The 27850-nt window shown below is 36.2% G+C and overlaps 1 protein-coding gene across 4 annotated transcripts in view; it reads right to left on the bottom strand.

Moving 5' to 3' along the window:
* Positions 1–4963: 4963 nt before the first annotated feature.
* Positions 4964–27850, bottom strand: part of grid1b (glutamate receptor, ionotropic, delta 1b) — a 720128-nt gene continuing 697241 nt past the window's right edge. For 2 of the 4 annotated variants that reach the window (XM_087275946.1, XM_087275948.1), the window contains 5 exons: positions 21250–21445; positions 16832–16998; positions 14536–14776; positions 12941–13079; positions 4964–5791 (listed from right to left, as the gene is read on the bottom strand). In XM_087275946.1, the coding sequence (XP_087132072.1) occupies positions 5394–5791; positions 12941–13079; positions 14536–14776; positions 16832–16998; positions 21250–21445 (1141 nt within the window). In that variant the 3' untranslated portion in view covers positions 4964–5393. The remainder of the gene's footprint in view (positions 5792–12940; positions 13080–14535; positions 14777–16831; positions 16999–21249; positions 21446–27850) is intronic. The other 2 variants (XM_087275947.1, XM_087275949.1) reach the window with 1 other exon arrangement.

Below are 27850 nucleotides of genomic sequence, written 5' to 3'. Positions count from 1 at the left end.
CAGGCCGTATCTGGAGCTGATGCTGTGGCGGTTATGGAGAAGCGGAGAGCATGAAACTGATTCCTGAAAGACCACAGTGACAGAAGAGTCTTCACATTGATCCCGCGGGCCAGCCTGATCTCCCGCTGGTGACCTATCCACACCTGCAGTTCTCCACGATGGACCTCCCGTGTTCTCCAGCCTCCGGCACCTAGACTACAGCTTCACACAGGAAGTTTGGCCAGAGAAGAAATGGTCATGCCCTACTCAGCCTGGTTCTTCTCAAGGTTTTTTTTTTCATTCACTTTCGTCAATTGAAGAAGCTTGTTCCTCGCCACTGTCACCACTGGACTGCTTGGTTTGGAACTTGTGGAACATCAATGGATTTTCTCTTCAGTGTTTGAACTTTAAGCAGTAAAATTTAAAAGATGGAATCTGAAAGATGGACTGACAGTTTCAATTTACTAGAACTTCTATGTTAAGCTGCTTTGATACAATCTATATTGTAAAAGCGCTAAAGAATTAGACATGAATTGAATCTCAGAAGATGGAATACTAATAATGTTTAAATAGTATAACATTATATTATAGTTTCTAAAGCCAACATAATTATATTTTTGGTAAATAACAACTTTCTCCATGCCTCTTCTGGATACTGAACTTGTTCCTGTTATTTTCTACTGAAAAATTAAATATTAAATATGCTGGGTCCTTTGCTGGGAAATAAGAAACCAATACCTAAAGTATACACAAAACCTTTTTAAAAAGTAGCCATTCATTTATAAAAAAAGCCAAAAGAAGAGTTCACAGAAAAAGGTGAAAGTTCATCAATCAGTTTGAGTAAATGCAGCAATGCCACTCCCCTGCACCAGGGATGCTTGCATTAAAAACCCAATAGAAGTCACATTAATGACACTTAGTGTTTCAGCCAACGACTACCTTACATTTGTATAAACAACAAAGTGTGTTATAGTAATTTAACAGCAAAATATGCTCATGTAATTTTTTTTTTTGGCTATAGATGGGCCAAAATGGCATTTTGGTCACAAAAGTTGCCAAGCCCTGGCCAGTGGGGTTCCCTGGGTGCAGTGAACTAGCCACCTCCACTAACCATTTCATCGAATGAATGTGCAGAAAGACTTCAAAGGCAACAGCAAAATCTTTAGCTACAGTATAGAGCACCCTCAGGGTGTCAATCGTAGACTTTCAACAAGAAGAGGGTTTCACAGATTGGGGAAGGGCAAAGCCGAACAATTTTACTTAATCTAAAAATCTGATTTATTCTAAAAACGGATTCGTTATCATTTTTGACATAGACATATTGGACCCCACTAAAACCATTTAGAATAACATACAACACTAATTTCCTCCACAAAGTCTGAATATTCTGTATTTAATTGATGCATTATAATGCTGGGGAGGGGGCAGTTGAAGTGATGGATGTTATGTTATAATTCCGGTTTGTATGCTGTTGTTTATAATAATACTAAACAAATAAAGATGACTCGATGAATGTTCGAACAACCTCAGTTGATTAATCAGCATTTTCTGCAATTGCATGCTTGCAGCCATTTCTAAGAAGATAATCTGACTACCCTTCGTTTGAACCTTTCATTATTTAGTATTTTTGTGTTGAGTAAAAATTTAGCTTTAATGGGTCAAGCAATAGTGAATTTGATTCAACAATCTTTGTCTTTGTTTGTGTTGTGTGCAGTTTTATGAAGCAGTTAAGTAGAATGTTAATTATTCTAAGATTATGGTTTCATTTTTAAGTTCCTGTTAAATTTCCGACCCATCAGCATATGTGTATGTATATGAAAATCCACAAAAAACTTAAGCTGTAGTCACTCTAGAGTTTGAGCATGCAAAATTCTGTTGTACGGCGCTGCTAAAAAGGGGCAAGTTTAAACTAGATGGTTAGACAATAAAAAAGAAACATAGGCTCACAACCAAAGAGTGTTACTTTGTGCCCCACTCTCCCTTATTCAAATGTATTAGATGTAGAAATATTAGCTTATATTTTTTAAAAGTTAAATTTACAACAATAAACAAATGTTTATTTTATCATTGTAAAGAGATTCCTTAACTGGGGACATACTGTAACTGAAATTTGTCTTCACAAAATGGATTATGACACATTCAAGGTTTTGTTATGATTACCTGGCAAGCTCGATGCTTCTGTACCTAATAGGAAATTGCCCTATAAATTAGTGCTCTCTTGCAAATGCTCACCTTCATCCAGCTCTGTGATACATGTTCACAAATTTAGTTCCCATTCTCTTGAGTCTACAAGTGTGGAAAAGAAGCACTGTCATAGACATCATGAATTGCCTGGAGGTGAATAAATTATCAGGAATCTGTTACAGCATCTTCAGCTGTATCAAGAACAAGCTGCAATCAAAGAACATTGATTCTTCTCTAAATTACAACCTCAGAACTACTCAGGCATAAATCAATGTAAATCATATTTCTTTATTAAAGATTAAGAAACTCCAAGCAGCATATTCATAAATAAAATAAGAGTCTCCCTTGGATGTAATTTTACAAACTATGCTATGAAACTGTTATAGTTCATGGAATCTTGGATGTTTTCTCTGAAATCAAAGGGGCACATGTGTAAGGCAGTGAAGACACTTAACCCTACAAATTATACACATCCTTACCACCACTGTCGGCATCTCAAAGCCACAGGTTGTGTTACACAGTGTAATATATCACTTTGGTTCACATTAGTAACTACTTGGACTTGTACAAAATATACAGGATACAACCTTAAGTTATGACAGACAAGAATGTGAAGGTCATTCTCTGAAACAGATCTATGTGCTCCACGCTGACAAAATGTCCTTTTTTTCTTCTTTTTTTAAATCTAAATGTCAAATTTCAGAGGGTTTGTGGATTAACAACAGGAAAATAAGCACAGGTGGCTGTAAATGGAGTGTGTGTGGAAGGTTGCTTTGGTTTAGATCACAAACATAACATGGCTGTGAAATCATTATCGATCCAAACCTCCTAAAAATGATTAAATACACATTTAAGAAGAAACGTAAATGTTTAATTGTACAGTAAAATGACTTGTATATGTGTTTGGAATATTTTGAATAGCCTGCACAATTTTTTTTTTTTTTTTTTTGTGAATTCATGGACATATCAACATGGCTTCCCTTACCTAAATAAAAGAAAATTACATTTTGTGAAAAAAGAAAATAAAAATATTGGGACATCAACACAACTCACCACAAGATGTAAATCATTGGTAAGCCTCAAAAATAGGAAGCCCAGATTAAAATCCTTATAAAGCCTCCACAGATCTGAAACAATGTCCTGTGGACAGATGAGATCAAGATCAACTTGTACCAGTATAGAGAAGAAAAAAAAAAAACTGCTCATGATCCTAAGCAGTAAATCATGGTGGTGGTAGTGTCATGGGGTAGGCATGTATGGCTGCTAATGGAACTGGTTTTCTTTTATTTATTGATGATGTGACTACTGACAAAAGCAGCAGAATTAATTCTGAAGGGTTTCAGGCAATATATTTTGCTCATAAATAGCCAAATGCTTCAGAACTCAATGGATGGTGTTTCACAGTGCAGATGGACAATGACCCAAAGCATACTGCAAAAGAAGTGGAGTATTATACAATGACCAAGTCAATCACCTGACCTGAATTTGATAGAGCATGCATTTCACTTGCTGAACACAAAACTGAAGGGAAAATGCCCCAAGAACAGGCATGAACTGAAGACAGTTCATTAGCATCACCAGGAATGAAACCCAGCGTCTGGTAATGTCTTTGGATTCCAGACTTCAGGCTATAATTGATTGCAAAGGATTTGCAACCAAGTATTAAAAAGTGAAAGTTTAATTAATGATTATAATTCTGTGGCGACGCGGTGGCGCAGTAGGTTGTGTTGTCGCCTCACAGCGATACGGTTGCTGATTCGAGCCTCGGCTGGGTCAGTTGGTATTTCAGTGTGGAGTTTGCATGTTCCCCCTATGTTTGGTAGATTTCCTCCAAGTGCTCCGGTTTCCCCCACAAGTCCAAAGACATGCGCTACAGATGGATTGGGTAAGCTAAAAAGTTGTTCGTAGTGTATGTGTGAATGAGAGTGTATGGGTGTTTCCCAGTAATGGGTTGCAGTTGGAAGGGCATCCGTTGCATAAACCAAATGCTGTATAAGTTGGTGGTCCAATCCGCTGTGGTGACCCCAGATTAATAAAGGGACTAAGCTGAAAAGAAAATGAATGAATCAATGAATTATAATTCCGTCTTATTACATTTGGTCCCTTAACAAGTGGGAGGCACATGTGCAAACTGTTATAATTCCTACACCGTTTATCTTATTTAAATGTAAATACTCTCAAATTAAAGCTGACAGTTAAAGCACATCTTGTTTATTTCATGTGTTTAAAGCCAAAAATGGTAGAATTGTGACAATGCCCCAATATTTTAGACCTGACTGTATATATATTTAGAATGATTTGTTGTGAAAAATGTTTTGCCATATAAAACAGTAATAACTTTTCACAACAGGCAATTAAGTGAAATGTGCAACAAGTTAAAGTAACAATGTTCTGTTATGTCTGAGGTTGTGCTCACAGATTGATAATGTCCTGCTTTATATGAAAATGCCCTCAAATTTAAATAAACACCCTTAAAATGAATTTTGTCAGTGCTGTTGCTATGATTACAAAGTTCCAGTTTTCCTGTGATGACTTTCCACACGTCACTGCTTTTGCCATTTCAGATTTGAAATGATTAGATTTGCTTGTTCTGTAAATCCATTAACATCATCATCAGCTCAGTTCAAACACATAAAGCTTCATCAGTAATCAACAAACAAACCGTAAAATGGATCAGAATTCAAATGGCCTCACTGTTTGTTTGTTTGAAGACGTTCTCTGACTGTAAAAGGGGTGCATAATTATCAGCGCTCAGCTTTCGGGTTCCTACAGCCATGTATGATCATCTAATAACAAAACGTGGAGAGACATCTTTTATTTCGGCACTTAGAAAACAATCACAATGAATTTGAGTCTTTACCCATAGAGAACAAAATTCACAAAGCCATTCAAACAGTCGTTTGGAATTATTTTTATAAGTCCTTTTTTTGTTCATTTGTTTTTGTAACTCAACTTCAAAAATTGAGAATATTCAAAATACACTTTTACTTACTTTGCTCTTTCAGTATTTACAAATATGTACAAGAAAAACAATGATTTCCATGTTTTTATTTTTTTGATTTCATAATAAAAATCACTACGTATTTTTTTTTACTCTTCTTTTCCTTTTAACTCTTTTTACACCGCCACAGTTTTCCAGTTTCTCAAGCTCAAACCGCACCTCAGCTTTCTTTGAAAAGCAAGTATGAGGCAACCCATGGTGACGATGGCATTAGATGGATGTGCTATGTTCAATAGCTTCTGGGATGGGTCCTCCTGGTACTGATTGGTAGGACATTGGCATGGGTGTCTTGCCGGGACTCTGTCGGAACAGGCCCCCGTTGGGAGCCCTGTGTTTGCATTGGATGGAGGGGATGGTGGAGCTGCTGAGAGGAAGGGGCAGGGTGCTGCCAGGACCCTGGATCAGTGTCCGACCCACCCCATGAGCTTGCTCCGGGAGGAAGGTGCTCACAGACAGGCCCGTGCCCGGGTAGTCTCGCACAGCCTCCCGCTGCTGGCTGGGCGGCATGCTGCCGATGTCCAGGGCAGAGATCTCGATAGATGGTGCGGGGATCTGCTTGTGTGCCATGTCCTCGTCCATAAGACTGTTCAAACGCCGATGCACCTGTTCCAGGTTCACCTCCTTGTCCTAGAGAGGGTGAGAGAAGAAAGGAGGAACAGATAGGCTGAGATCTGCTGCTTCCAGAATGCTTTTTTTTTTTTTTTTTTTGCTTTTAAGCTCCATGCAACGCTTACTTCAATTAATGCAGGTTGTGTTGCAAATGCATTACATAGGTCCAATTGGAAAGTTTAAGATAGTAGAAGAGTGTTTGAAGAAAAAAATATATAGAATGTGCACCTTGAAATCAAATTTGGCCAGTGGGAATTTAATATAGTATAGTTCAGTAATGTTTGAGTGAGACAAGTGACACTGTAATTTCTGGAGCCAGTCTGCATTTCATCAATGCACATTAAAATGTACAGAAGATGTTAAATATGCTAACATTTCTAGACAATTGATTATGTTTTTGTTTTTTAAACCATATTTATATTTGATTAAACTTTTGATAAGTTACTTAACAGTACATAAGAAGGGTCTACTTTGGATTCAACAACAAAAATAAGCTTTGTTTCAAAGCTCAATGAAGTTCTTTTAAACAGACACTTTACCCAAAAATTAAAATGCTGTCATCATTACTCATTATTTTCTTGTTCTCTATCATTTTTTATTCTGTTGAGCACAAAAGAAGATATATTTATGTCTAGATTCTACCACTTAGGTCTTGTTAATTCTTGTTTTGGTGACAGAGCCCAGACACTAGTCCTGTCGTGTATTGTATGTTGTGCTCGGCTCATGTCGAGCGCTCATTTTCTGTCATTGTGTGTCTTTGTATGAGCGTCATCTTGGCCGAGATCTGACCATGCATATTCTCGCTTGATGTGGGTGCGCGAGATTCGGGATGCACGCTCTCGTTCTGGTGTGTTTGTTGTTTTGCTCGCGGCATGTGTTTTCGTTCTCAGCGCTTCAGTCTAGTCGGATTCGATTGGCGCTGGGATCGGGTGCAAGGTGAGTGTTTCTATTTATCGTGTACTTGTGTCTTGCGCTCAGTTTTCTGTTTATGTTGTGTTTAGCATGTGGTTCATGTGGTTCATGTTTACATGCGCCACATGCTTCAGTGTCGTGTTTCATGTGAACAAGCGGTTAATGAGTTCTCCCATTGGCTGCGTGTTCTAGTCTCATTTTGTGAGCACAAGGCTTGTGTTGTTTCTTTGTGTCTTGTGTTCTCCTGTCTATTGTCTATTCTCCCCCTCTATGTTAACCCATTATTAGTTTATTCTGTTTACCTGTTTGTTTGTTTGTTTATTTGCTGCTCTGTGCCAGTTCATTGTCAATAATTCCCTAGTTCTGTCTTGTCCAGCCCTGCTCCTCCCTTCAAATCCTGTCTTGTCAAGTTTGTTAAGATTTCCCCCTCAGCGTTGTATTTGTTGCTGTTTTGTTATATTATTATTGTTAATTAACCCATTTTTAGTTACTACAATTGAGTTCTTGTCTCCTCCCTACCTGATCGTGACAATTGTAGAATGTAGGAAACCTGTAGCCAATGAATTCCATAGTAGAAAATCAAATTTTGTCCACATCAATGGTTTCCTACATTCTTCTATATATCTTCTTTAGTGTTTAATAAAAAAACAAAACAAACAAATAAATAAATAAATAAATAAATAAATAAATAAATAAATAAATAAATAAATAAATAAATAAATAAATAAATTTACCCCATTTTGGGGTGAGCTATCTCTTTAATTCATTTTTGAAGACAATCTTGCTGAGCACATTAGTTGAAGTTCAATGAACTAATGAATTCATGGACTGTTGAATTATTAGAAAACAAAACACTTAAAAAGAAAATAAAAATGAACCACAGGGGAATTAATGTGTTGCATTTTAAATGAAGATGTGTGATAAGCTCACTCTGAAGAGAGGCAGCACTTTTGCTGGATTATGAACTCTGATGTGCAAATATAAACCCATCGGAGATAAACAGATCTCATATACACCCCAGGTCATGTAATTAGAACTTAAACTCATTCATTGTTACGTATTTTATAGCTTTTCAGTTTAGAAACTATTTTATTAAAAAAGTTGTCCTGACAGCAAGTTGTGTATGTTTCTGTGTACAGTATGAGGTTGTGTTTAAACATTTATTTATTTTTTTTTAGAGGAGAGTGCGAAATAAAGAGACTACTTGCTTTCCATAGACAATAAAGCAATGTCGAGGGTAATAACTTGGAAATAGTAACTAAATTTGATGTAATATATTTATGTGTTTAATCCAGGGGTCTCAAACTTAAATTTGCAGGGGCGAATTGCTCTTATAACTCATAGGAGGGCCATTTTAACATTCAAGCACAATAAGAAAGTACTAACCTGATTTAATTGACGCATAGAGACATGATATTTATATGTCAAGCATTTCCTGTCACCAGTGATAAGGCAAATCAGCATATTGAATTTTGTCAAACTGCTGCTAAAATAAATCTTTGGCTGTTGTGTGTATAGCCGTACATTAAACCTAAGCCCAGCCATTCTTCCATCGAATATATGTAGTCAAAACTCTATCTTTTTGTTTTGTTGTACATATTAATGTGGTAGTTTAAATTTCTATAAAAGTACTACACATTATAGGCAAAATAATCATTTCTGTCCTAACCAATCGTTGCTTAATCAAAAGTTTAACAGATAGCATACTAATCTTTTATTTTTGTAAAACTACAATAAAGAGGGAAAAAGTATGTATGTAATCACATTTACTTTAATATGTTCAACTCCAGTTTGATATTAAAAGTTTACCAATGTACATAGTCTTAATAAACATATGAGGACAAAAATGTGATGAGACAATTTGCATTGAATGTTAAAATCAAATGTTTATAATATTAAAAATGATAGAACATTGAATATTTGTTACTCGCAGTGTGACGATATCTTAGGCTACAAAATCTTGAGACTAAATCGAGTTAACCTGTGAGGTGTGATGTTATAATGAAGCGTAAGGGTTAATTTAGCACTGACAAGCAAGATTGGAGGCAGGATTATATATAAACTGCAAACCAGGCAACTCGGGCTGCCTTGGTGTTGCACATCACTCGTTTGCTTGGTTGGTTGTAACATAACATTTTTTTTTTTCAGCTCAAAGGCTTCAGAGTTCAAAAGATGCCGCATCCAAAAGCAAAGGCTGCCATAACTTATCCACCCGATAGAATAGCGCTTTAGATATGCTTAAAGTCATAAAATATTTCTATTTTAGACACATTATTGAAATGTAAAGTTCATAATCAAGCAATTTCCGTCGTGTGGGATTTTAGCCACATTTTGCGACAGGACAAGTCATACACAAACAGCTGTTTGAGACTATTCTCTGCACCTACCAAGTCAGTAAAGGACCACAGACACACCGAATGTAAAACCAAAGTTTGTATATAGTGCAGTTCCTTAAATGTCCAGTAGGTAACAGATCAATACCTCAAGTTGCTATGTGCGACTGCACAACAATGATAGTAATTTTTAAAAATATAAATAAAGGGTGGGGGTGGGGAGGGTGGTATATTTATGATGTCAGTTGTGGGTCGGTAATTTGAGACCCCTGGCTTAGTGGCTTAGTGGTTTTCTATTGTTTTGCATAGTAAACACCATGCGTAGGACGTGTTTGACCATTATGCAACTTGAGAGCATGTACTTTATTAATGGAAAGAGTGAACTGGCAATGAAAATAAGCTATAGAGCCTTACAATTTTCTAAAGTAAGAATACACAAAAAAAATCCCTAATTTTACGGTTTATATTCGGCAGCTGGGTTGCCGAAAAAAAAAAAAAAAGTAAAATAATATGTAAAATAGATACTAAACTACAGAAATTTCCTTACATTTAAATTTCTGGTAAATTTCTGCAAAACAAGATGAGTCAATGAGTTAAATATCCAGCTGTGAAAGAAAACATACAATCAGACATAGGTGAAGTCATCTTTCACTACTGTATTGTTTTAAACTATAGAAAACATTTTACAAGTAACTTTTATTCTGAATCTTGGACCTTTTTCCTGAAACAAAAAATGACCAATAAAGAATGTAAAGCATCAAAAGCAGCTAATATTGAAATTAATTTGAACTCTATTTTGACTATTAATGTAATCCATGTATTTTCAAATTTACTTTTTTACAAGAGAGACTAGAAAAATTGTGAAGCTCTACACTGTTATTATTATTATTATTATTATTATTATTATTATTATTATTATGTTTGAAACTTTTATCATTCAAGTGGAATGAACCGCCAACTTATCCAGCAAGTTTTTTACGCAGCTGATGCCCTTCCAGCCACAACCCATCCCTGGGAAAGTATTGCCTTTTTATATTTCTTTATTGTAAAACTTTAAGAAACATTTTTAGTACAAAGTGTGTAAATGTGGTAATGATGACCATACAACAAATTAATCCAGCTTAAAATGTCACTAAAATGCAGTATTTAAACCTCATAATAAAATAGAAAATTAGGCGAATGACAGCAAAAAGGTCCACTTTTTGAGAAAAGAGAACCACGTCTTTCACCAGGCTGGCTATGGTCCTACAGTGCAGCTCATCACTGTCATTTCCACAGCAATGGACCAATCAGAAAAGCTTGGAGGTGGGGCAAGCACATTTATGCTACATAATGTGCTTATTTTTGTGCTGTTGTGTCTAATGTTTTTAAAAGCAAAGATGCATTTGATGTGAATAAGCCCTTAATCGGTATATGTTTGTGTTTTGGTTACTTTTGTGATGTGGGTTGTAAAAAAAATAATATTATTAAAAATAATAATAATTTTGCATGTTAATATTGAAATATAATATAAGACCTGGAACTTTGCTGGAGGCCTATTGTTTAAAAAAAAATTTTTGTTTTAATCTCAAAAAGCCTACTGTGTCATATTTTATTTAAACTTTTTACATAAAATTTACTACATGCTTTATATTCTCTGATAGTTTTGTTTCCAAGTGAATAATAAATACCAACAATTTCACATTTGACATTTTCAATCTTAATAAAACTGCTACCCTGTACTGGGTTACGTTTGAAAGTGCATTCGCTGTGTAAAATATGTGCGGTAAAAGTTGGAGGTTCATGTTGCTTTGGCAACCCAGATAATCAGGGACTAAGTTAAAAGAAAATGAATAGATGGATAAATAAAACTGATGTCTTCTAAGTTAATTACTCTATATACATTATAAAAACCTAATGTATAAATAATAATAATAATAAAAATAATAATAATAATAACAATAATAAATGAACAAAGAAAAAAGAACTTCCAAGGGGTAAAACTGTTTTTCCAACGACCATTTCAGGTCTGCAGGGTTAAATATAATACGCACATATAAATCCAATTTTCCTCAGAGAAAAAAGGGAAATCGGCTCAAAATTGGCTAAAATGCTGGAGCAAAAAAACATAGAAAATAATTTCATTTAATCTTTTTAAAGCAGAAACGCACTTTTCTAATGGAATTCACTGAATCGTGTAAAAGAAATACAGATTGTCTCCAGAGTCCACCAGTCACAATAAGGTCACACATTGTTACACAAAATTATGTGATAAGCTCTCACAACATCCTCAAATATGTCGATTAATGAAGCTCTGCAGAATAATCTGCAAAGACGCATTAAGTGTGTAATAAAGCTTTTAGGAAGGATAGGGCAGGAGTTAGGGTTGGAACTGAAAAGCAATCACAATGGGAAAATTAGTCTGTCATAATAGGTTGAAGCAGACTTTTTATACAGATATTTCCAAGGGGATACATGCCTCCACACATTCTCACAATCAAATTGCAGCTCAGTAATCCTATTTGTCTTAACTAATGAATAGAAGAATGGAGTGAAGTTTTAAGGTATAATGATGAAATTGTTATAAGAACGTTACTGAAAAAAATAAGTGAAGTGATGGAACCAGAGTGCTCCTTCTTAACTAAATGCACTCATTTTTTCCATCTAGTTTCATCAAGAAAACTTCCAGTTTCTGACAGATTAAAGATGTAGTATGTAAGTTTGACACCCAGCGGATGAACTAGGTATTGCACTCCTGGTTCAAAACACACACAAAAGCAGGTTGCCAAATTGACAACACAAATAATGGCTGATTTAAATCATGTTCTAAAAAAACCAACCGTACACGATAGAATAAATATTTTTCATATTAAGAGGATTTTTTGCCCTAACAACAGCTGAAACTTATATTTTAGAAACGGCTTCTATTTTTTGCAACTGAACAGCAGAAAACGATCACCTCAGGTACACTTCATTACTTTATTCAATGTTAAATACTAATAATCTGAGTTTGAATGCCACTTTATAAGACATTTATTGGCATACTACTGAAAGCAGCAGCAGTTAGTTTACCTCAGATCTTGAAAACAAAATTAATAATTTAAAATTTTACTTTAGAACTGTGACTCAATGCAAGTCACCACACATCAATGATTCAGCATGTAAATTGTATTTTGTTAAAGAGGTTTAACATGTATTAATTAGATTATAAACCATACAAAGTTGTTGGCGTGTATAATAAGTGCACTTTTTGCAGCTTCTTGATGGCTATATTTAAATTTCTGTCATGTCTCATGTCTGGTGCAAACAGCCAAATTATGACTGCAAATCTCACCACTTAGCGTGTTGTCACGACAAAGGGTTACAATGTAACCTGCTCACCTATTGTTTATTGCTAAATATTAAAAACAAACAATACACCTCCTGATTATACTTCGTAATCTACAAATTGCAAATCCTTGATTCTGTTTGTAGGTATGCAAATGCATTGTGCACCATTCATAAGGTCAGTGTTTAGCAAATTAAATCGGGCGATTATATACATACATAATTGATTTATGAAAGAAATCCACACTAATTAAATCATCACTGCCACAAGAGGTGGAATTCATATTGAATTATGTTCATTGCTTTATGCCTCAACAAATAAATGTCACCAATTAAACAGCAGAAATGCTCTTACCACTGATTTTGAACGAACCGGAAGATAGTTTATCATCAATAATGTGTTATTGCGCTAATCATTCAACAACAACAAAAGCAGGGAAAGTAGGCTCATCATTCTAACCCAGCAAAACATCTAGCAAGGTGAATCTGCTCAATGAGGCAACTAAAACGCAAAAAATAAATAAATAAATAAATCTTTAAATGTTAGATGGCTTCTAAATCTGGTCCTGTCGAAGCCCAGCCAAATCAAAGAAGAGGCCTACGATTCTATGCTGACCTGTGTCAATAGCTTCTGCTTCATCCCAGTCTCTTTCTCTGTCTGTCCAAATGTCCTTGCTCCCCTCCGATGAAGCAGTAGCAATATCATTATATGTCAATGGACCAGAAACCCTTGCCAGTCTGTAATCCTTAGTAACCTGCATGAGATCATAAACAAATGAAGATTAAATGTAAAATAGAAAATATAGAGATAAATCCATAAAACTTGTCCACATCGGCATATAATTGCAACAGGATGTCACACAGTAAATTACTAGGGATTATTGACTGTTTAGGATTCGATTTATGTTTGTCTGGAGGTGGCTCGTATTATTATTAATTTTTTTTTAAGGATAACTGAGCAGACAGACTCATGCAAGCAACCCATTTGCACACACTTTAGTTTACGGATCCACATCAACCCTGTTCTGGTCCGTTTACAAGTAGTTTCCACTGGCAGTAGTTGAGGTTTTAGAAAGGCATATAAAAGAGAGGTTATAAAGTGAAGTAATTATTCAGATATTTAGAAGAAGGAAGAGAACAGCAATGCAGACACTTAATTGCCATCATAAAGGGGTTTAAAGAGTTCTCTAAAAGACTAAACAAAAGAAAGAGCTAATTAAAAAGAGACTATATGACCATTAAAATGTTGGCCTAGAGTATTGGCTGAAGGGAATATTTTTGTACTAGTTTGCTACTGCTAAGATGCGAGGCACTCTTAAAAAATCTGTATTTTAGGTATTTTCCAGCTGAAAATGTGTGTTTTAGCCTCAGTAGACAAGTCTAGAATAATAATAAAACTAATAATAAACATACTGTTCTTAATATTTAAAGAACAATATAATTGGTGACATTGAATAGCTCTGTTCCAAAACCTTGTGGGCTGTCAACCTAGATACCTTTCAAGGCATCTTGTTACTATTTTAAAGCTATGTCAATGGCAAGATTACACCCCTTCTTTTAGCCAAAATCTGAAGCATTATTGAATTGATCTTTTACAAAAATCACATTCTCAGAAAGCAGTGCAATGAGCTCTTTGACAACACCCAAGATGTCAATAAAATGTCAATAATTAGATACCAAGTATAATTTCATTCAATAGTGAATATCTTTATTGCTCAATAAGCAATATTAATAAAAAAAGTATCAATAAAGTAAAGTTTCAAGTATTGTATAATGTATAAAATAATAAAACGTGACATAAAGCTAAATGAGCAGGACTAATTGTGCAATTGTTCATCGGTCATTTGGTTTCATGAGTTAGAATGCTACCTTTGGAGCTAGTTATCTATAAAGACGGTACAATAGCAGCCCACTAGGTTTTGAAGAAGTTCATTAACATTCTGAAACTCCACAAATCACACCTTATTAGTAAATGTGACACTGTAAAACCTTAAAGCCTTCATCAAGGGCACTGTGCACACCCCAAGCACAAATGAAATTTGCTGTAATGTTTAATGGATGGGGACCAATTTTGATTTCATCAGGGCACACCTATAACTGTGTGTACTGGAGCTCGACTAAATCAGGGCTCGCATCTGCTGCGGGATCCTTAAAGTAGAGTGTGGCAGTGTCTTCGCCCTGCTCTGTCTTCCGCGCCCTGAGCTCGGTCACCTCTTTGGGCTGCTCTTGCCGGCAGCGATTGCTGTTCCACCACATTTCCAGAGCGGCCACCAGACAGGCCAGCAGGAGTCCTGCTGCTAGGATGCAGAAGACGCCGGCGAAGCTATGCAGCTTGAGCGAGCGACCATCCGGTTGGGCGTTACTGTGGCTGTTGAGGTCACAGCGTCCTGTCCGAGGCCACCACTTCTGTTTCAAAACATCCAGGTCTCCTTTTTCCTGCAGCTCCAGAATCCTGCGAGGGAAGATAATACAGTGTACAAACATACTTTATGTGAAATGTTACACTTTTTTCATTTTTTTCTTTATATTATTTCAAAACCTTTCACTGCATGGTAGCCAATCATAAATCCTCTTTCCTCTCACAATCCACAATTTCCTCTCTGACACCAGTTTGAGTTTGCTTAGGGGTTTGAATGTGGACCAATAGCAGACAAGTGTTTGAGAAACTGCTTAGAAGCATTGACTGGTAAAGAAAGTACTGTAAGCACTCAAAAACAGCCACCACAGTCTCACATGATATGTGAGTAGGGTTGGAAAGATAAAACAATTAAAAAAGTGGTAGGAAAATGCTAGGAAAAATCTCAATATTGTTTGGGGTAAGTATTTAACAATTTAACATTTATTTACATTTATAAATGCCGCTTTGATGACCAGAATGATTTTAAATGAATACAAATGAATAATAAAATGAATTCAATAAAATGAATAATAGTGTATATTCCTCAAAAAATGTGGAAAGCCAGCTTACATGTTACTACGAGCTATTAGATATGCCCATATCATTTACATGCACAAAACTGATCTCCATCTCTCAGGTACTAGGAGATCTAACAGGTCATAACTGATAAAAAGTTGGTCAACTATTGCATTGCAAAGAGCAAAATTACTTTTAAATTGTTTATAACTTTGCAAATTCTTTAATGCTTGACATTATGTATATCAGGGGTGGCCAACCCTGTTCCTGGAAGGCCACCTTCCTGCAGATTTCAGTTGCAACCCATATCAAACACACATGCCTGAAATTATCACGTGGTGTTCAGGTCCTAATTTATTGGTTCAGGTGTATTAGATATGGGTAGCAACTGAAATCTGCTGGAAACTATCTCTCCAGGAACAGGGTTGGCCACCCCTGATGTATATGAACACATTACATTACATAATACATATTTTACATTACGAGTAAAAAGGCAATCCAGGATCACATCCAGCTTTATGAAATCTAACGGCAACAAAAGTTTATACTCTTAATTGGTTTCAAATGATTATATGGAGCTTTAGACAGTCTGCTGGCATCTGTTATATTCAAAAGGGATCAATTTGTAATGAGTGCAAAACAGAACCCAAAACACAATGGGTGATGTCAAATCATGGCTTTGTGTGCAGTAAAGAATGGCTGTAAATTGTGGGAGATTCAAAGTACCTGTGAAATAGCTAGTTATTTAATTGGTAACTGGATCATGTTAATTAAGTGTTTCTAAATCCTACATCTGCAGAAACTTGAAACCTATTGTTTTCTCTTGAATACTGAACTGAATGTAAAAACAAACATATAAAAATACTTTTCATTGGCCATGAAACTGTGCATAATGTGTATGTGTGTGTATATATATATTCAGCTGAATTCAGAATTATTAGCCCCCTTTTGATTTTTTTTTTTTAAATATTTACCAAATGGTGTTTAACAGCGCAAGGAAATTTTCACAGTATGTCTGATAATATTTTTCTGGAAAAAGTCTTATTTGTTTTATTTTGGCTAGAATAAAAGCAGTTTTTAAGTTTTTTAAAAACATTTTTGGGACAAAATTATTAGCCCCTTTAAGCTATTTTTTTTCAATAGTCTACAGAACAAACCATCGTTATACAATAACTTGCCTAATTATCCTAACCTAGTTAAGCCTTTAAATGTCACTTTAAGCTGTATAGAGTGTCTTGAAAAATATCAAGTAAAATATTATTTACTGCCATCATGGCAAAGATAAAATAAATCAGTTATTAGAAATTAGTTATTAAAACTATCATTTAAAAATGTGTTGAAAAAATGTGTCCAAAAATGTTCTCCGTTAAACAGAAATTGGGGAAAAAATAAATAGGGCGGAAAATAACTCAGGGGGGCTAATAATTCTGACTTCAACTGTATGTGTATATATATATATATATATATATATATATATATATATATATATATATATATATATATATATATATATATACATACACACACACACACACACACACACGCACGCACGCACGTATATATATTATATTTTAGTTAAGAGAGAATACGTACTTTTGTGATATGAGGTCTCGGTAAGGACTCCCATGCTGCATGGCGATGCCGTAGCCTTTGCTGCTCATGCTGTTGCCTGATACAGTGATGGTACAATCATCATCTGTGAGTGCTGCATATTCCACCACAGCCATGTCCCACAGAAATGCGTAAGGTCCTTTTTTGGCCTGCAGATTAAGGATTATGAATGTTCAATTTCTGAGAAAACCTTGAACAACAAACTTAGATAATCATCCTTTTAGGGGGATATGTTATGTTCCTTTCCACAAGATGTAATATATAGAAAGTATCTGAAGTGTAGCTTAAAATACCCCAATGGTAAAATTCTGGACCTCAAAAATCTTATGTTGCACAAGTATAATTTTGCCAATAGCCAAAATACACTGTATGGATCAGAATTATACATTTTGTTTGTGACAAATACCATTTGAATATCAAGTAAATCATGTTCCATGAAGACATTTAGTAAATTCCCTACTGGAAATATATAAAATGTATTTTTCTGATTAGTGATATGCATTGCTAAGAACTTTAAAGGTGATTTTCTAAATATTTAGATTTTTTACCTTCAGATTTTAGCAGATGTATAAATCTCAATTTCCAAAAGAAATGGCATTTATGACATTTATGATATGTGAACCTCTGGGTGTATTCATTTATATGCAAACGAACTGTTTCTTATCCAGAAGCTGGTGGAACCTTTACACAGATACTCCAGAAACATCAAAACAAGTCAACATTTCAGAATTTTTTTCATAGCAGAGTGCAGCCTTACATGTACGAACCAAAAACACAGTAAAATATATTATGCACTAAACACTTTACCTGTCAGTTATGACATTGTTTTCTTTTGTTCTGTTTCCTGCTAGTTCATTATCAGTTCTAATGGCTTCAATTGGTACATTTTAGTTAGTTTAGTTTTTATTGTTATTTAGTTTGTTTAGTTTGTCTTCGAGTTTTAAGTTGCATTTTTATGTACAGTTAGTTGCTAGGTATTACTTGAAATATTTGATGCTAGAGTTCTCTTTGTGTTTGACCAGTATGGACGTTTGTTGCTTGGATTAGTCAGCTTTTATGTGTGAATCTTATTGTGTACTGACAGAAAATGAAAAGTTGCTATTTTTACAGGCCAATGAGGCAAGGAACTATATTGTCATTACAGCTGAATATTCAAGGCACAATGCTATTACATAAAGCCTAAAAATAGTCTTCAAGCCTAGGTCACTTCATGGTTGCAAGACATACTCTGTGTGCAGGCTGGGGTCATGCTTGTTATGCTGATGCAAGTTAGCTGATTTCATGTGCTTCTGCTGCAACCAATGTGGCAGTAAAGTTTCTTGATTATTATGCTGGAGATCGGCTGATGGGGTTTAAAAATAATTGTAAAACTCAACTGTTTAACTTCAGGGGAGCTGTAAAATGAGCCTATTTAGAAAAACAAAAAGTGAAACATTCCTTTAATCTGATGTAAGACTAAGGGTGAAATCTAAAGTTGTGTATTTGGAGAGGCTGTTAATGATTTATGGGAATTATTAATAAAAAAGGACTCATGAATTGTTATTATTTTTGCATAATAGGACCCCTTTAATGAATGTTGATGTTGAAGATGAAATTTTTGGCTTTAAACGCTAAAGCCTTTTCAAGCTTGGTGGAATCTGATTTGCTTTTGATCTTTTATTCAGTTGATAGTGAAAAAAGTGTTTGAAAGCATTTTTCGTTATATTGTTTCACTGTGTCATTATATTTATATATTCTCAAAAAATAAAATGATCATACAACATATATTTTGTTTTTATATGACTAATGCTGTGACGTCCTATAACGGGTAATCATTAGGATTAAGATGAAGCAAAATAACTTAAACAATAATTATTGCGGGGATATATTTTAAGCATTTCATTACCGAAGCCCCTCTCTGGAGGCTTATCTCAAATAATCTATGGAGTTCTTTCTTGTTTAGAGGAGCTCCATTGATCTTAACCTGCGCTCATTGTCCAATTCAAAGGATTCCACATCATCCACTGCACTCTAAAGGTATCATTGTCTTCCTCCTAAATATTTTAAAAGTTGTTTTCTTTAACTTAGTCCAGAACTGACAACAAAAGCCGTTGTTGATTTTAAAAGGATATTGATTTTAAAAGGATTCATAACAAGATGACTTTAGAGACACGTCTCTCAAATAGAATGTTACCAGCACTAAATGGTAATGGATGATTCTAAATTCAAAATTCTACAAAGCGAGACAAAGAAGTACACTTTTTTTTTTTGGTATTTAAACTATAGTCTTTAGAGTATGTTGTTCTATTATAATGGACACCGATATTTTCAAAGCAAGCCAATAGGTTTCTTTCTATCCACCTATTACCATCCACATTATCGGAAGCTAATGGAAATGCTAAGAATTCTAAAAAGCAGCTTAAACGGCATGGACTCAATAGATTCTAATTTATTTTTCCACAATGCGAGCATGGTTACCAAATAAAGTTTTCAATGCACTAGAGTTGGGTCATGAGACAATGCCATCGTCCAGTGCTGATGCCCGATAGTCCCCACCCACAATGCCATCGTCCCTGCCCCACGTTGCAGCAACAACCCACTCATGGAAAATACACACTTAGGCCCTGTTTACACTAATACGTCTTAGTTTTAAAATGGCATTTTAGAACGAAAACGATCCATGGCAACACTGGTGTTTTACCTAGCATTTCTGAAATTCCTTCCTTTCACACTATACTGCTTAGAACACGCAATGTAGAACACACAAAGACACACACACACACACACACACTCTGTCATGCGCTGCAGCGTATGTGCATGTCTTATCTCCAGCAGTCAGCGGGTGCTTTGAGCACAAAACCCCAGAAAGCATTGTGCGTCAAACAGTTTTTTAAGGATGTATCGCTGGAATGTGTCTCACTTTAGCTCTTAAATGAGATATTTAATAAATCTTGTCTCTACCTAACAACTCTTCGGTCTTTTAAATCAATCAGGTAACTTGTCACAGCGTCAGTACACTGCTTCAATCTTTTGCTTTCGCACTTGTACTTAGTAATTTTTGCAAAAATCTCAGATACTGATGGTTGGTTCCTGTTGGTTGTGCATCTTTTTACCAACCAAGTTTGTAAGTGTCATTCTAACGACACAGATCACTTTGCCTATTTAAGTCAGAGTCCTGCTGAAAAAATGATTGACAGGTGGTAGTTTGTGTGTAACTTATCTTTATTTATTTATGATTTGATTATAGGTAAAACAAAGACCAAGCGGGTCAGGTAGTTGAAACGGCAGGCTACAAATAATTCATTCGATATGAATTAATCAATTATTTATAAATAATTAATTCACAGCTGCCTACATGATGATGCCATCGCGTTTATCACAATGTTTCACATTAGACATCGTAAGATGCCAAATTGTCGATATCACCCAACCTTACAATGCACATTGAAAGGCATATGATATTGCCTCAAACCGATGATCTTGGATTGCTGGACTAACCAAAAGTCAAAAGATCTCAAATGTTGTTAATAATTCTAAAATTATCTTAGGGGAAGTTTATCATAAAAAAAATTATTGGTCACACTTTATTTTGATAGTCAGTCTGTTGATTTTAAGTTACATTGCATTTACATGCCAACTTATTCTCATTAGATTATAAGTAAACTGTTAGGGTTGGGCTTAGGGTTAGGGTTAGTGTAAGTTGACATGTACTTGCAAAGTTTCTTATAGTCAGTTAAATGTCTGTTGAAGGAGCAGTATCAACAGATAAAGTGTTACCAAATTTCATACTCCTTCTTTTAACAAAGCCCACCAATAACTGCAGAATTGTCCCATTTTAAAATATCAGGCATCTTTCTCTGAACTCAAGATACCATAACAGTAAGTGTTATTACTTTTGTGAGCTTTAAGGCACCATACATTTTGTCACCTTGAAATTATAACGTTTTATCTGCGTTTTGAATGATTTTGAGATAATGAGCTTTAAAGTTTTTGCATTCCATAGCAAAACAGTATGTGTGTACATTTGTTTTTTTAAGTCTTAAAATTTACTTATAAACTTATATAAAAAAAAATCCCATAATGTAAATAAGTTATCATTTATTAAGAATATGTGAAAAACTCAATTTTGACAAAATGTCAGAAAAAAACTTACAATTCTAAGGTGAAGATTTATTATGGAAAAAAGGACAATTTAGTTTCCCTGGAAGTGACTTTTCCTTTCTCTTGATCACATGGGACATAAACAGTGTTCTCTTTTCAAATGTTTTGCATATTCTAAACTAAAATGTGTTTCTGCAGGTATTGATCAAAAATACCCAGTTATTCTGACAACACATGTGAAGGGAGCAAAAATTCAAATTTGTGCACCACTTCAATGCCAATAGTTTAAATTCATATACGCTAATGAGTAATGTTCATACCTTGCGTATGCCTTCAGAAGGGCTAGAAACTGAGAAGTCCTGTCCGTTATTTTTGCTGATTGTTCTCCACAGCTCTGCATATGTGCTGTCTTGCTCCAGTGGGTTTGTGCCTTTGGCTTTAAAGTAATCGTACACGGCGGAGTCTCTAACAGTGCCATAAGCAAAGTCCATCTGCCTTGCAAGATCCTGAAATGTTCTGTTGAGAAAGATAGAGAGGATCAGGGAAAATGCTTGAAGAATAAACATGGAGGATGAGCATATTACATAAACCTTCAGTCAAAGTAATATACAATGATTTCAAAATAAACATTTGGTTTAGATATAAACAAACATAATATGGCCAACATTTGGTACATTACCAGGTCATTTGTATGGGATTTCCAGACTTTGTCCCTCTATTTCTGTGTGTAGGTCTTTTTTAAAGATCTGTCTATTTTCTCTAGCTTTTGATACTCATTGATTACTGTTTTTTATTGATTTAACTCATATTTTTAATACTTAAAGTAATTTACTAATTATTTATGTATTAATTTACTTATTAATATGTTTTTAAATGTTATTTTTTCTTTATTCTTTTCTTTAGTATGCCTATGTACAGCACTTTGGTCAACTTTGGTTGTTTTTAAATGTGCATTATAAATAAATTGTATTGTATTGTATTGTATTGCATTGTATTGCTCTGTGTTGAATTTTACCAAGTTATTTTTATAAGTAGTATTTTGTTGTTCTACAGAGTTTATTTTGGCTGGCATAAAATAAAATAAAATAAAATAAAATAAAATACTAGGCAATTCACTAGGTAATTTAATGAGGCTATTTAATTTTAGGCAGTTGTAGATTAATTTGGCAAGTCAATGGACAACAGTGGCCTGTTCTGTAGCCTTAAGGGAGCTAATAATATTGACCAGTTTCTACTTTTTTTTTATTGTGTTTTATTGAGAATATGCAAACTCCACACAAAAACACCAACTGACCCAGCCAAGGCTCGAACCGGCGACCTTCTTGCTGTGAGGTGACAGCACTACCTACTGCGCCACTGTGTCGCCCATGTTTCATTTTTCCATATTTTAAAAATAATTAATTATTGTTTATTTTTATATTTTATGTTAATTCTGCTGACTATTACTTTGCAAATTCAAATCCAAGACTGTTAGTTTAGGTGTAGGGTTTTGAGTTTTGTCGGTCTGGACAAAACGGTTTTAGAAGATATTGACCAGACAGTCAACTAATATTCTAATTGCTAGTTCACATGACTCAGAGGCAAAGTACATGTAGTCAATAGAACGTCTTTTGGGAAAAATCTCAAAATAGAGATTGTTCCCTTGTTGAGCTTACTGTTTAATATTTAAACAAGTTTGGCTCAATACCATTACTTGGTTAAAGTTGAAATGTTGATGCTTGGTACTTTGCTTGTCTTTATTATTTCAATATTTTGATTGCAGCTTTTGGCATTGTGACATTGAGGGCTCTGTTTTAATGATCTAAGCGCAAAGTGCAAAGTGCAGGGTGCAAAAGCATTAGGTGCATGTCCGAATCCACTTTTGCTATTTTAAGCACGGAAAAATCCGCTCTGTGCCATGACGCATGGTCTAACAGGTTTGAGCTTATTCTTTTAATAAGTTATGGGTGTGTTTTGAGAATATACTAATAAGAGTCTCATCTCCCATTCCCTTTAAGAGTCGCACCATAGTTGTGTCGCACCATAGGGCATTTGCTATTTACATTCCGGACTTTGTAAGTGGAAAAAATGAATGCTTCACCAAAGAGAAAACAGTTAAACAGAGCATCTACAGCGCGAGAATGAGAGATGAGCCTTCTCATTCGTTAATTTCACTTTTGTGGATAGGGAAACGTGTTGTATGCACAGACGTCTTTTAGCTTAAACATATTTAATTTTGTTTATTAAGTGCAGAAATTAGTTTCAGAACTATTTCTAAATTCAGTTTTAATTTTCAGCAAACAAATAAATGGAAAATATTAACGAAGTGTGTTAAAAAAACTAAGGTATTTCCAAATACACATGCTATGCCCCATACAGTCTAAAACCTGACCAGTGGGCAAACCTAAGCTTGTTTTTAATAAAACAAATATAAATATGCATATGATAAATAATACTACTACTAATAATAACATTATACAAAACCAAATTTTTATGAATAAACTAAAAAAGCCTGCTGAGATGATGAAGGCATGGAGGCGGTGGTTTTTATATTTATGTAGGCTAGAAAATAATATTTTTTCATTTGTAAATTCTTTTTATTTTGTTCTTTTTCATGTGCATATTGCTGTACATCCTGTGTGCATTAAGCAATGTTAAAGCGAGGGGCAAAACTAACTCGGTCTGTGCTGGACTTTAGACCTCCTCTAAGCTGGTCAATTAAACAGACTATTTTAGTTCCTCAAAATAGCAATGTACAACATGCCTCCATAACACACCTTCTTTTTTAGACCAGAATATAAGCGCAATAGCATTTGCTATTTAAACAATGTGCTGCAAAACATCAAAACGACTTCATCTTGCGCCGATGATAGGGCTCTGAAAGGTTCTTTATTGTGTTTCTCAAAATTAAGAATCACATCAAGGCCCAGACTTAAAATTTAGGACCCACCACTGTTAAATAAAGTTTTATTTAAATATAATTTAACATATGTATTTCATTTGAGCAAATAAAAAGCACAATCAATGGCCCAAATAATGCTGCTCTGTTAATTTTCTTCAGGCCTGATTTTATTCATTTATCATGCTAATGGTGCCACAGGAATCATCCTGAACTCAGCCACATACATCAACAGGACAGGGGCTTAACTTGGCAAGAGTTAACTTTAAAATCCAAAGACAACTTTGTAAGTAATGTGAGATGTTGTGTCATCTGTATTGCTAATGGAGCTGTCAAGCCCAGTCGGTGAAAGGAAGCAAGTGAAAGGAAATCTTTCACTCTTTAATGGCACTTTGCTAAATAAATTTGGAAAAACAGTAAAACTACAACAACTGTATGTTAATGTTCTGGTCAGTTTACTTAAAACAATAAACAATTTTGTATTAGTAATTACTATGTAATATTACGAATAATATTACCAACAACAACAAAATATCTTTAATAATTAAAAGTTCCATGAATATAAAAAAAGTTTTTTTAAGATGTTAGTATTAGTAATATTTACTTTTAAGATATCTATAAGCCGTTGTGCTCCAAAATAGTGACAAAGTTTGCATTTTGAAGATGCAAGATTTTAAAACTGATCTAAAGATGTAAAGCTTACAAGCTTTTTTTTTTTTTTTTTTTTGTAACTTCTACCTGAATGGATAAACAGCCTGACATGCAACACGCTTCTTATTTGCTTTTCATTTGATGTGCTTGAGCTCAACTACTCCCAATGGCAGAGATATGTTAAAACAAAATGCTATTGGCTGTTTTTTTTTTTTTTTTTTTTTTCAGTGACTATTACACTGTCAAACCCTCTCTTCATTTCGGTTGAGATAAACGTTCAACATTAAAAAAAAAAATCTTTTTTTCAAAGCACTTCACAGGACATTTTATAATTATATCAAGCATTATTAGTAATTCTCAATTACTTCTGTTAATTTTTCGATGTTAAAAACAGCTTGTTTTGCAGCTTAATATTGCAAACTGATATATATTTTTTAGAATATTATTCTACTTTGTATATGCAAACACTTGATTGTAGAGCAAGTAGTTTGACCGTTTTCTGCGATGCATTACTCCTAGTGATTTCCCCCATAAGCAACTGAATCAACTGATCCTTGTCCCTCACTACAAATGATCTTTACATGTACTTATTTGTTTGTAGTTCATGTTTTCATTGTTTTTTTTTTCAGACCTTGTTATTAATTTAGTCTTTAAATGGTTTATGAGTTCTGTTTTGTCATTAGATGTGTCAAGTGCTTCCCCGTGTTCATGTATTTAAGCTCCATATTTTACTTTTGCTCTTCAATTCTCTGTTTCAAGATATTTTTTTTTGTCAATTTAAGTTTGCATTCATATTGTCATGTTCACCAGCGAACAACCACCAGATGTCTCTGGTAAACATTTACACGCAAATATTCACACTCATTGAACTACATATCTGCCATGTTATGGACTGCAACACCCAGTCATGCCACACACACACAACCGGTTCCAGATCCACACTGATTGCACTCTCACAGCTGAAGCCACTCACACAATGATTATTTGGACTATTTAAACCCCTCTTTTCCACACACATGTTGCCAAGTCTTGTTATCTGTCACAGTGACATTACAATGCGTTTCCTTTGTCTGCCTTTGCCGTGTTTTAATCCTTGCCTTGTTTATTTATTTAATTCTGTTTGCTGCCTGCCTCTGACCATCTGCCTGTTGTTTTGACTTTGACTCTGGATTGCCCTCATACATCTGTTCGCCCCTGAATTGACCATTGCTTGCCTGATGATTCTGAATAAACCTGCATTTGGATCCAACTTCTGTTGTTAGTGTCACTCCTCGTCGTTATAGAAGACTCGGCCACAAAGATGGATCCAGTGGGAACCCAGATAATGCGCCTGCGTCAGGGAGCACGATTGATCGAGGAGTATGTTGAGGACTTTGTGAATTTGGGCCACCTTACTACATTGAGCGAGGTATGCTTAATGATTTTCTTTTAAGGAAGACTTTCAGAACCATTATATTCCCACATGCCACTGAACAATCCCCACTGCACCATCATGCAATACATCAATCTAGCCCTCCAAATGAGTGGATCTTCCCTCACCGTTGGCTATAGAGAGCAAAAACCGCTGGCAACGGGGCTTGCAACCTATTTTCCAAAGCCAGCTCACAAGATGGCCGCTCCCAGTCAGCCAGCTCACAAGATGGTTTCCTGCCCCTGAAAGGTCATCTCCAGAGCTGCCAGACCCTCCAGAGCTGCCAGACCCTCCAGAGCTGCCAGACCCTCCAGTGCTGCCAGATCCTCCAGTGCTGCCAGATCCTCCAGAGCTGCCAGAGTCACTGCCACTGCCAGAGCTGCCACTGCCAGAGCTGCCACCGCCAGAGCTGCCACCGCCAGAGCTGCCGCAGCCAGAGTCAACGTTGACGCCAGCGCTTCAGCCAGAGTCAATGCCGCAGCCGCCTCCTCAACCAGAGTCGAGGCCGCTGCCAGAGTCGAGGCCGCTGCCAGAGCCGACGCCGCTGCCAGAGTCGCCGCCGCCTGAGCTTCCCGAGTGGCCGCCGCCTAAGTTTCCCGAACAGGCACAGCTCCTTGCCCTGCCGGTCCCAGCCTGGCTCCTCACCTTGCCGGTCCCAGCCCGGTTCCTCGCCCTGCCAGCGGCCATCCAGACAGCTCACCCAGCCGGCGTCATCCAGACTCCTCGCCTTGCCGATCACAGTCCCGCTCCTCGCCCTGCAGCCCTGCAGGCTCCACTCAGACGGCTGGCCCTGCCAGCTCCCGACAAGCCTCCAGCCCTGCCGGCTCCCCGTAGTACTCCAGGCCCTCCACAGCTCCACGCTCTGGGTCCACTGCAGCTCCACGCTCCGGGTCCTCCGCAGCTCCACGCTCCGGGTCCTCCGCAGCTCCATTCTCTGGGTCCTCCGCAGCTCCACTCTCCGGGCCCTCCGCAGCTCCACGCTCCGGGCCCTCCGCAGCTCCACGCTCCGGGCCCTCCGCAGCTCCACGCTCCAGGCCCTCCACAGCTCCATGCTCCAGGCCCTCCAGCTCCACGCTCCGGTGCTTCCGCAGCTCCATGCCCCAGGTACGCCCCAGCTGCATGGTCCTGGCCCTCCATTCCTCCCCCTGTTCCGCCTCCGCCATACCTCCCGCCTGAACAGTATTAGGAGTGTCTGGAAACCACTCCTTAGTCATGTTTCACCACTGCTTTGTCATGTTCACCAGCGAACAACCACCAGATGTCGCTGGTAAACATTCTCACACAAACATTCACACTCATTGAACTACATATCTGCCATGTTATGGACAACACCATGTTATGGATTTAGTGTCACATCCCGTTGTTACACATATAGTTTTTTTTTTTGTAATGTTATGTTATTTTTATGATGTTGAATAATCAACACTATAGATCTGGGGCATAATTGTCTGATATTCAGAATTTAATAATTGTATCAACTAACTGTTACACCAACAATGTAGTGTAATTATTGTATACATAAGCCTATTAATAATTAAATAGAGTCCATACATTGGTTGACTAGATGAACTGCAGAGTTATTAAGCATATGTAATAATTTGCTCCCAACGAAAGTTGTGAAACGAAAATGCAATTTAATTTGTTTAAGAAGTTTGTTCGCGCTCTGATATGACACAGTGTTACAACCTTATGATTGTTATGTTTTGATTTGTTATGTTGGGAAAACCAGTGTGTGTAATCTACCTAGGAACGTAATCTGATTGCCGATTGGAGTCTGATTGTTGCTTGCTCCTGGTTGGCCTACGTAACTTTAAATGCTGTTACACGGGTTTCGTAGCAGCTATAATTTTGTTTTTCACCACTCTTGTCTGTTGCGTGTTCTGAATGATATGTTTGTGTAGTGGAGAGGTGTGTGTTGGTTTGGGTATAGAGCTTCGAGGCTGTAAATGCTGTTTGCACACAGTTTCCTCAGCATCAGCAT

This window comes from Danio rerio, chromosome 12, assembly GCF_052040795.2.
Source record: "Danio rerio strain M-AB ecotype USA chromosome 12, GRCz13ab, whole genome shotgun sequence".
Taxonomy (NCBI): Eukaryota; Metazoa; Chordata; class Actinopteri; order Cypriniformes; family Danionidae; genus Danio; species Danio rerio.
The sequence above is the reverse complement of the archived record's forward strand: the minus strand, read 5'-3'. Positions and strand labels throughout refer to the sequence as shown.